At 36.7% G+C, this 9,555-nt stretch overlaps 1 protein-coding gene across 1 annotated transcript; it reads right to left on the bottom strand.

Annotated features, from left to right (window-relative positions):
* Positions 1 to 3,256: 3,256 nt before the first annotated feature.
* LOC131006959 (uncharacterized) lies at positions 3,257 to 3,608 on the bottom strand. The gene has a single exon (XM_057934100.1). It carries the CDS (start codon positions 3,517 to 3,519, stop codon positions 3,322 to 3,324), a length of 198 nt encoding a protein of 65 aa, XP_057790083.1. The 5' UTR covers positions 3,520 to 3,608; the 3' UTR covers positions 3,257 to 3,321.
* Between the last annotated feature and the right edge of the window lie 5,947 nt (positions 3,609 to 9,555).

Here is a 9,555-nt window from a genome sequence, read left to right as displayed (position 1 = left end):
AAAAAGTAGAAAAGAGAAATAAAGAAAAGATAATTATGTGTGAAGTACAATAATATTTGACGTAAATAATGAGGATATTTGTTATGTGTTGACCTTTCATTTTTGGAAGTGGTCTATTGAACTGGGACGTCTGAATAAGGAAACATGACCTATTGAATTGAGACGGAGGGAGTACTTGACAATCAGACTAAAATTAGTAAACAATTAAAAAAATGGTTGAATAAACATAATATCTTTGACCACACAAATATCTTTGAGTCACAAATAAATTTTTTATTATTTTAAGTTCATCTCACTATTTTTGCTTTTTAGGGATATAGAAAATCACTTCTCACAAATACAAGTTAGATAATCTTTAAAGTTTTTCATGTAATATGGTATTCGTACGAATAATATTTTGGTAATTTTCGGTCAAATTACTATTTTAGATTTAATCAATACTTTTTAAAGCTGAAGAAACGTGTTTAAAAACGCTAGAATAGAGCTTATCGAGGAGAGCAGCACGTTTAAAAACGTGTTTAATATATATATATAATGGTTTGTTACAAAAACTAATGAAATCTAGTAAATTCTATTTTATTTACAATAATTACTTAATTTTTCAAAATATTCAAATTAAATTCATGTTAAAAATGACACTATTCAATTCCTAAATAAAAACACGTCATAAATATGAAGTTTGAATATACCTAAATATAAATAATATGCACACGTGCATTGGTAGAAATATCATCACAGTTTTTTCAAGGATAAGAAAATAAACTAAAATAATCGAATAATTAATTATTAATCAAAATGTAGAAATTTTGGTATTGTGTGAAGTGGTTCAGCCGGGTTTATCTAACAAAATCGGTTGGGTTGTATCACTTTAATAAAGGGACACATGTTCAAATGTTAAGGGTGATCCTCATTAGGTGTAGTCTAGCATGGACTTTACCAAAAATGCCTATCCTTTCTGGCCTCGGATCAGAATATGATTCTGTTATGGTAACTATATATCACTTCTAAACCTGAACTTTGGTCTCTTGGAGATGTTAGTTCTTTGCTCTTGAATTTTGAAAGTAGAGTTGAATCTGCAAAGCCTCAAGTTGTTAACAATGAAGTGTGACAGCTCGAAATCAAATAATTATTTATTTTACGATATTTATAAATATATATAAATAGATATAAATATTTCATATATATATATATATATTAATTATTGAGCTTTTGACTAACTAAGTTGTACTCTAAATAATAAAATATATATATATATATATATATATATTGAAATAAAGATTAAATAAAATTTTATAAGTTAACTATAAGTGTAGAGATAATTTAATATACAATTTAATAGGGGAGGGCTAAAATAAAAACACTTCTTAAAATATAAAATATAAACAATTTTCAGCTCTTAGATCATCAAGATCTACGGTTGATTCGTAACCTTGTTGGATGGATTCGTGGTCCTGGGTTCGAATCTCAAAGGTAGCAAAAATTTATTTTTCACAATTCGTAACCATGTTGGATGAATTCGTAACCTTGTTGGATAAAATTCGTACATTAAAAAATGTTTATATTTATATTTTAAGAAGTGTTTTCATTGTAGCCCTCCCCTAATTTAATATATACATACATACATACATATATATATATATATAGGGAATGACTAAAATAAGAGCATTTCTTAAGATATAAAATAAGAATCATTTTCAGCCCTTAGATCATCAAGATCTACGGTTGATTCGTAATCCTGTTGAATGGATTTATGGTCCTGAGTTCGAATCCCAAAGGTAGCAAAAAATTATTTTTCACAATTCATACCTTTATACAGTGAATTCATACGTGTTCTATATATAATTCATACATTAAAAATTGCTCTTATTTCTTATTTTAAAATGTGCTCTCATGGTAGCCCACTCATATATATATATATATATATATATATATATATATATATAGGGTTAGACTAAAATAAGAACTAGATTTAGGATATAAATTAAGAACCATTACTAACCAATGGATCAATTTAAATATACGGCTAAATTTTGATCCTAACAAGTATGTTAAATAATTCGCTGACTTAATTTGGAATTTTCGGTTATAATTCATTCCTTAATTAAATGGATTCTACTATTCATTCACAATTAAGGATTTTATATCCGTTTTTCTATAGAACACCTCATGCAAAAACATAAACATAATATTAAAAAAAAAAAAAAACACCAAAGAACTACGGAGTTTCAGAGGCTGCATCACTCATAGGTATTCCTCAAAAATAATACTCGCGTGCTTTTCTATGGTCACCTGGAGAATCAAGGTATGTTATTTATTTTCTACAGACGCTAACAACAAATTAGAGTATCATAATGATTCATACGAGATTCATATCTATGCATTCGAATCTTATAACCATATTATACTATTAAATTGTTCATATCCTATAATGAAAAATTCATTGCTTTGTTGCTAATAGTTGGAAGAAGTTCACATTCTTTTTTATTCATCCGCGGTTTCGTAGCGGGTCATACATCGATTCCGGTTATTCGTTTAATTGATATGCACATGCTCATGTTAAGTGTGAATGATAACACTCATGTTTTCATAGTTTTTAATATTCATATGATGTCAATTTTATAGAGAATTGAGTGCTTGATGATTGTTTTGTGCTTAAATTGCTTTATCTTGTGAAATATGATATTTGCTCGTACTTTGGTGATTTTTACAAAAATATTGAGTCTGAATTTGGAAGAATGGTCTTAATGAAAGTTGTAGATCATTTCACAATACGAGTTCGTAGGCGCAAATGGATTGTAAATCGAAGTTCGGACGAGGAAGATGTGACTGAGACAAGAAAGTCACACGCAGCAGTGAATAGTTGTCACGATCGGATTTAATTAAGGATAATTAAACCGGGAAATCGTGACTAAGGGAGGGAGGTTAGAAGCGGGGTAGAAAGGGAGCAACAAATATTAAAGGATAGACTCAAAGAACTAGTAAGTTCGGACGAATCCGACTTAGTTGAAATGATAAGGTACATAAGAGTACGCAGCGGAATATTACAATCTGATTACATGTATTTTTTTTCCCCAAAAAAAATATAGGGCATGCAATAGAATAAAGGGGGAAGACAATATTGTTGTGCGCACCCCAAAAATATACAGAATCAAGTAAGCATATACGAGCCATCATAATTGACATTCGAAGTCAAGACTCCTTAATGCAAAAGTTGCTTCTTGCATATCCAGCTTCAATTTAAAATAAAAACTAGTGCCCATATTTCAAAAGATTATTTCCATTCCTTCAAAACGTGCTAGCCACCTTGCTCCATATCCTGCCTCAGCCCTGTTTCCTCCCGGTGATACCGGCAACAACATCGCTTAATTGTGGTGGAGGTACCGGCTTCGACGTTTCAAGAGAGTCTAGTATAGGCCTTACCACAGCTGGAAGGAAGAGTCCGATTCCGGCGATGAGGCAGGATGCGGCGACAACAGGCTCTTGAGCCACAAACATTCTAAGCTTATCCATCACCGGCATCTTCTCCGATTTCACTATCTTATTGTTTTTCACTTCCAATCTTCTCTTCCCCCGCAGCTTAACACTCTTTCTCAATGGCTCCCTCTCTTCCCCCTGATTACATGTATGAAGACATGTATCCAAGAGTTCATTCATTTAATTTATGACAAAAGCTCTGCTCGTCACTTCATCTTTATCAGCTACTGCTCAACCTGCACATTTATAAATATATGCAGGGCTGAGTACGAGAGTACTCAGTGGGCACGTATGGCTAAGTATAAATATAAACATGCTTCATAAAAACTGTAAATTGTCATGCCATCATATACAGTACAGCAAGGGAGTTTTAGTTAAATAGGCCCAAGCTTACTAAATTCATTTGTGATTCTTAAAGTGCGTCTGATCAAACTAAGTTCTATCGTAATCTATCATATCTGGAACTGCGTGCCGGAGAGATGGCCACCTCTCACGGACACTTGAACGACCAACCCGCTTGATGACTCACAGTCCCTGGTGTTAGGGCTGGGAATCGGGTCGGGTTCGGGTACCCTACCCGAAAAAATCGAGTACCCGAACCCGAAAATCCCCTAAACCCTATACCCGACCCCGACCCCGAAATTGAAATCGGGTACCCTAATACCCGACTCGGGTACCCGAGTCGGGTATTCGGGTACCCTAAATTACCCGATCTGCAACTTTCAAATCTGTACATATTTAAAAAAAAAAGAGGAAGAAAAAGAAGCAGCAGCGCCGGCGAGGGGCGAGGGTCGCGACGGCGAGGGGCGAGGGGCGAGGGTCGCGACTGGCGAGGGTCGCGACGGCGAGGGGCGAGGGTCGAGGGTCGAGGGTCGCGAGGGGCGAGGGTCGCGACGGCGAGGGGCGAGGGTCGCGACGCGCCGACGCTGGGCTGGACTCTGGAGTGAGAGCCGAGAGGAGGGTCGGCGGGCTGGGACCTGGGAGTTCAGTTTGGGAATTGGTTTGGGAGGGATGAATTGATTTGGGAAAGTGAAACACAGTACATGCGGGAGTTAGGGTTGGGAAGGGAATTGGATTTCAATTCAAAATTTAAGGGAAGGGAATTGGATTTCAATCGGCGCCGCGCTGCTGGGATTGGGAATTTGGAACTTGGGAAATGGGATTCAAGGGAAGGGAAGGGAAGGATTGGATTACAGCTGGCAGCTGCAGCAGCTTAATTAAATACCCGATACAAGGGCAGGGAATTGGGATTGGATTACAGCTTAATTCGGGTATTTCGGGTATACCCGATACCCGATACCCGATTTTCTAACACCCTAAATACCCGATCCCGAACCCGAACCCGATTTTTTTGGGGTATAGGGTACCCGATACCCGATTTTTTCGGGTCGGGTAATCGGGTACCCGATACCCGATCCCGAACTTCCCAGCCCTACCTGGTGTACACTAGTCCTGGTAGGATAGCTATCAACTGCTCAGGACCCGAATTCGATTACATAACTGGCAAAGCCACATCAGATAGATATCATACCAAAAATTGAAACATTTATGGCAAGACAACAGTTGAAAAAAATTTCAGTTCAAAGATTTTGTAACGAAATAACTTGCTCAAATGTAAAATTAAACTCATTTGATATATATATATATATATATATATATATATATATATATATATATATATGAAAGTAAACCCACCTGATATGCAAACCTTTGCTATAGCTTAGTTACTCCTGACTAGCTTTTACTCTCGCGCTTGACCTTTAATGCGAGAATATAATGTAAGGCTTTAACTCGATGATAATTCTCAAATGAATGAGAATGCGTAAAATAATAATGCATGACTCGTATTCCTTTAATTAATTCTGAAATAATAATAATTCAAGGATTTCTAATAGTAATCCAAACTATAGGATTAAAGCTCGCCTTATGAGATCGGATTATTAATCTTAATTAATCCCTCATCTTAAGGCATACTAACCTGCTAACTAATTAATAATCTCGTTCTAAATAAATCTGTAATTAAAAAAATTAACTGAATCTAATTAATCGATTAATAATTCTAAAATCGGTCTCTACTTGGGCTTAAATAAATGATAAGGCTTAATAAAATAGTGATCAGTGAATTAAAACATTAATCTGTATAGTTCTTCATCCATACGAATTGGTGTATGAGTCAGAAGCCAAAACTATATTAGATTTTTGGAATGTGGGTCTTATGATGTGATGGATGTATGCACAAACTTAATATTATTTTTCCATTGTAAAATCCTCTACTTCAGTGTCGAATTGAAGCATTAGCGTTAAAGTCATATATTCAAGTCAGAAGCAATTTTTTTTGGTCTAATCAAGCACGATATGTGAAGTAGTGGATGTGTCGATTAATATTATGTTGTTGATTATTCTCATCATTCTTTATTTTACAACGATCCTAACTATATTTGATTAGCAACACAATTGCTGGTGGTGGTGTAAAGGGGAAGGGCAAACTGATCGCCGACTCTGGATGGAACAAACATAGTTCAGGTGTTGCACAACTACTTGAAGATTTGATATATTAATCATTCGTTATTAATGAATGCAGTGCAATATTATAATGCCAAAAGATATGCTAAACTACAAATTATACATGAAAATGTGTTATGCAGTTCGTACAAAGTATCAGATGATCCAACATTATTAGCTTTTAAGCGATCGATACTTGGGGGTATCTTAAAATAATTAAATATATATATTACAATCCAAGATATGCCTGGGAAGCTAGATTACTAGGTGGTTGATAGCTCATGCCAGAAGTGTTTAATTTGTAAATTAGTTTAATGGAAATATAAGTAATATATAAGTTTTTTTTAGACGATGAAGCGCAGTCTGTTGGTAAGACGCTTCTCCTCCAACCAACAGGTTAGGGGTTCGTTCGAGTCACCCTAGGAGCTAGAGTGTGAGTGAGTTTTTTCCTTTCTTTGGTTGTAATATTTTTTTTAAAGTAATATATAAGTTTATATTCTATGTCGTGTGAAAGTTTTTAACACTATCTCATATGGCGATTTATACTTAGTTTTATGTTAGTATAATATTGGCAGAAGCTTGGGTTGTTTTTTAGTGGTTAGATTTTTTTTTTTTTTTTTTGGAGTAAGAGTAAATTTGAATTTATTTTAATTTGTGTGTGGAAAAACATTGGTGTATGAATGATTAGTGAGATTTGTCGAGAAATTCGTGCCTCATATCCTATTTATGTTAGAGTCTTATTTTAGTATATAAAATAGCTTGATAATAACATACGAATATTTGTGTTTAATCTGAATATGATGAGTTTACGACATGAATAAATTAGTATATTCACATGAATGAATTTTTCAAAGTTTATGCGCAAGAATTTTTTCATAAGAAACCACATATAGTTCGAATTAGTGAGCATGAATTATTAGTGAGAGTTAAGTAAAAATTTGTACCTTAGAGCATCCGCAATTAGCTTACTTGATAGCCTACTTGATAGTAGGGGACCACATTGAGTAAGTAGTGCTGCATTGGAGTTACTTGATAGTCTACTTGATTTTTTTAGTTTTGATTTTTATGCTTTTTATTTAAATTTAATTGCTCAAATTTAAATAACACAATTTATTTCAAATTTAAATTGCATTAATTATAAAATCCTAAATATTACATAAAACTTTAATAAAATAAAAACAATTCCTAAAAATTAACTACTCTGGCCCTAGAGGTCCGAAACGTGCCCAAAGGTGCTCCACCAAATCATTTCGGAGCTGAGCATGTAGATGTCTATCTCGAAGAATTGAATCTCTTCGCACGTAGTCCTCGAAGGACACCGGTGTTTGTCGAGCACTCTCCGTCGAAGTGCCGGTAGACGCCCCGTCTTCATCTCTCCAATTGAGAGCCGCTTCACCTTCGTGCTCCACAATCATATTGTGGAGAATGATGCAACACAACATATTGCAACACAACATGTTGGGAACTTAATGAATATCCTAATCCTTGTTTTGATGATACCAAAATCCATAGGCTTTGAATGTAATAGACTAGAACTGTACGAACTCAAGTGTTAGAGTTCTTTTCTAGTTTAGTTGTTGTTTTGAAGACTGAAGACTGAAGAACGAAGGACTGAAGACTGAAGACTAAAATTGCCAACTGAAGTATCAGATGAAGAATCAGTTCGGAACTGATTACTTAATGCGTGCCATGTGGATTCAGCGGACTGATACTAAAGTCAAGTATCAGTTAAACTTTCTTCCTCAGACTGAACCTCCAACGTTCAAAGGAAGCCACGTACTCCAAAAGTACAACCGCATTGCAGAGATCTCAGGATCATCCTTCTCTGCAGAGGCCATTCCTATTTGGTGGCTACTTTATCAGAGACGTTGCATCTCCTGCTCCTCAACATAGCCGTTCCCACCAAACAAGGAACCTCGAAGATTGAAGCCTCAGCCCAAATTCAAAAGGCTCTCCAACGGAAGAAATCTTGAAGACGTTCTCTGCCAACGGATCTATTTAAGACCTCTCCTATAAATAGCGCTCGAGGATCACTTCAATCTTCACCGATTCAACAACATAAGCTGAAACTCTGCCAAAATAGTTTCTCAGCCAAAAGGTTAACCTCTCCAAAGCTTGAATCGAAGAAGAGAATTCCAAAACCAAAAATCACTCACTACTGATTACACACATTCTCTTAGACCTTAGGCAAACCTCTGTTTATCCAGAAGCCTAGGTCAAACTAGCTCCAAAGAACTTGTTCTTTGAAGTTTAGTTGGCAAGATTTCAAACCTCCATTCGAAAGATAGAATCGAGTGTTTGAGTGAAAAGGAGTTCAGGAAGGTACTCTGACTCCGTGAGATCCTAGTGCCAGTTTATGCTAGGAGTGAGAAATCCAACGCGAGTGAAGTGTTGGTACTGTAGATTGGATCTTCGGTTGATTCGGTTGTGTGCACCCGACTAAGCACATGGATAGGTTTGTAGTGCACCAGTAAGCACTTGCAGAGTGGATTGTTGGTCTGATTAACCGACCGTGGATGTAGGAAGTGTTTTTCGAACCACGTAAAAATTCTATGTGTTATTTACAGTTTTCAGTTTTACATTCCTACTTGTGTTCTTACATTTGATAAACTGAATACTGATTAACTGCAAAGAGAAACCTAAGACTAACAACGTGCTCAACACAGGCTATTATGAAATAAAGTTATTTCTACTGCGTATGTTATTAGTCTGACTGATCTATCCTCTGATAGTCAGGAAGATTTATAGCATCTCTGTTTTAGTAAACTCGACTGAAGCATTACGTGCATCAGTTAAGTTCCAGTGACTTAACTGATAACTCATTACTGAAGAGTATTTCAGTATCAGTTGTCAACCCTGTTTGGTCAAAATTCTTTTCTGTTAACAGGTGTCTTAGTTTGCTTGTAAAGTTTCATTTTGATCTCTATCTTGAGATCCCTCTGATTTGTCGAAAATTAGCCTATAGGTGTATTCCCCCACATACACCTATTCGAGACCCTCCGGACCTAACACAACATGATGTTCTTGAGGTGCTATACGTACCAGTTGCGCGCCGGACTATGAATGATTCCCCATCGGGCCTGAAGGACTCCGAAGGCGCGTTCGACATCCTTCCGTGCTGATTCTTGCATATTCTTGAACCTCGCCTCCTTCGGATTGGTCACCATTGGTGGACTCTTGACGAAGCAACGCCACTCCGGATATATGCCGTCACACAAGTAGTAGCCCATCCGGTATTCGCGCTGGTTGGCATGGAAGAACACCGGCGGCGCTGTTCCTCCTAACACGTCGGAGAAGAGAGGCGACTGATTCAGCACATTGATGTCGTTGTTCGAACCAACGACGCCGAAGAAGGCGTGCCAAATCCACAAATCGTGGGATGCAACGGCCTCCAATATCAAGGTGGGCTCTCCCTGATCACCGCGTGTGTAGGCGCCGTGTAACGCCTTTGGGCAGTTCTTCCACGCCCAATGCATACAGTCTAAGCTCCTGAGCATCCTGGGAAAATCGTGTCGCGCCTCGTGCATATGAAGGAGGCGTTGGATGTCCGTGGGCGTTGGACGGCGCAGGTAATAGGCT

The sequence above is a fragment of the Salvia miltiorrhiza genome, chromosome 1 (assembly GCF_028751815.1).
Source record: "Salvia miltiorrhiza cultivar Shanhuang (shh) chromosome 1, IMPLAD_Smil_shh, whole genome shotgun sequence".
Taxonomy (NCBI): Eukaryota; Viridiplantae; Streptophyta; class Magnoliopsida; order Lamiales; family Lamiaceae; genus Salvia; species Salvia miltiorrhiza.
Note: the sequence above shows the minus strand (reverse complement) of the source record. Positions and strands in the feature narration are given on the sequence as shown.

Coding starts and splice junctions, on each gene's coding strand:
- LOC131006959 (XM_057934100.1), bottom strand. CDS start 3,519: ATGCCGGTGATGGATAAGCTTAGAATGTTTGTGGCTCAAGAGCCTGTT.